The following is a 286-nucleotide window of genomic DNA, read 5'->3' as shown; positions in this document are numbered from 1 at the left end:
CGAGGGAATTTTCCCTCGCTGATACCCAGCATTTTTGTAGTGGTAGTTGTAGACCATATACGTTCTTGCTCAACCAATGCATCAGGTCTTTGAGTCTAGCAAAATCTTGATGGTACATTTGGTTTGTTGGTGTTTAGTTTGCTAATGATCAATCGTCCCAGTTGAAGCATAAAAGGAATATGCTTTTCATTCCAGAAATTTTGCTCTCTACTATTCAACTCATTACAGCAAAAGGTGTTTTTAGGATGCAGATGCGTTCTAATAGAGAACTTAAGGTTATACTTTA

At 37.4% G+C, this 286-nt stretch overlaps 1 protein-coding gene across 1 annotated transcript in view; it reads right to left on the bottom strand.

The window, feature by feature from the left end:
• The window catches only part of LOC112500566 (L-type lectin-domain containing receptor kinase IX.1-like), a 4,421-nt gene extending 4,364 nt beyond the window's left edge, over positions 1-57 (bottom strand). The window contains exon 1 of the mRNA XM_025104070.1: positions 26-57. Within this exon, the coding sequence (XP_024959838.1) occupies positions 26-57 (32 nt within the window). The remainder of the gene's footprint in view (positions 1-25) is intronic.
• Between the last annotated feature and the right edge of the window lie 229 nt (positions 58-286).

This window comes from Cynara cardunculus (assembly GCF_001531365.2).
Source record: "Cynara cardunculus var. scolymus isolate 2C chromosome LG 17, CcrdV1, whole genome shotgun sequence".
NCBI classification, from domain to species: Eukaryota; Viridiplantae; Streptophyta; class Magnoliopsida; order Asterales; family Asteraceae; genus Cynara; species Cynara cardunculus.
This window is presented reverse-complemented; position numbering and strand designations above follow the sequence as displayed.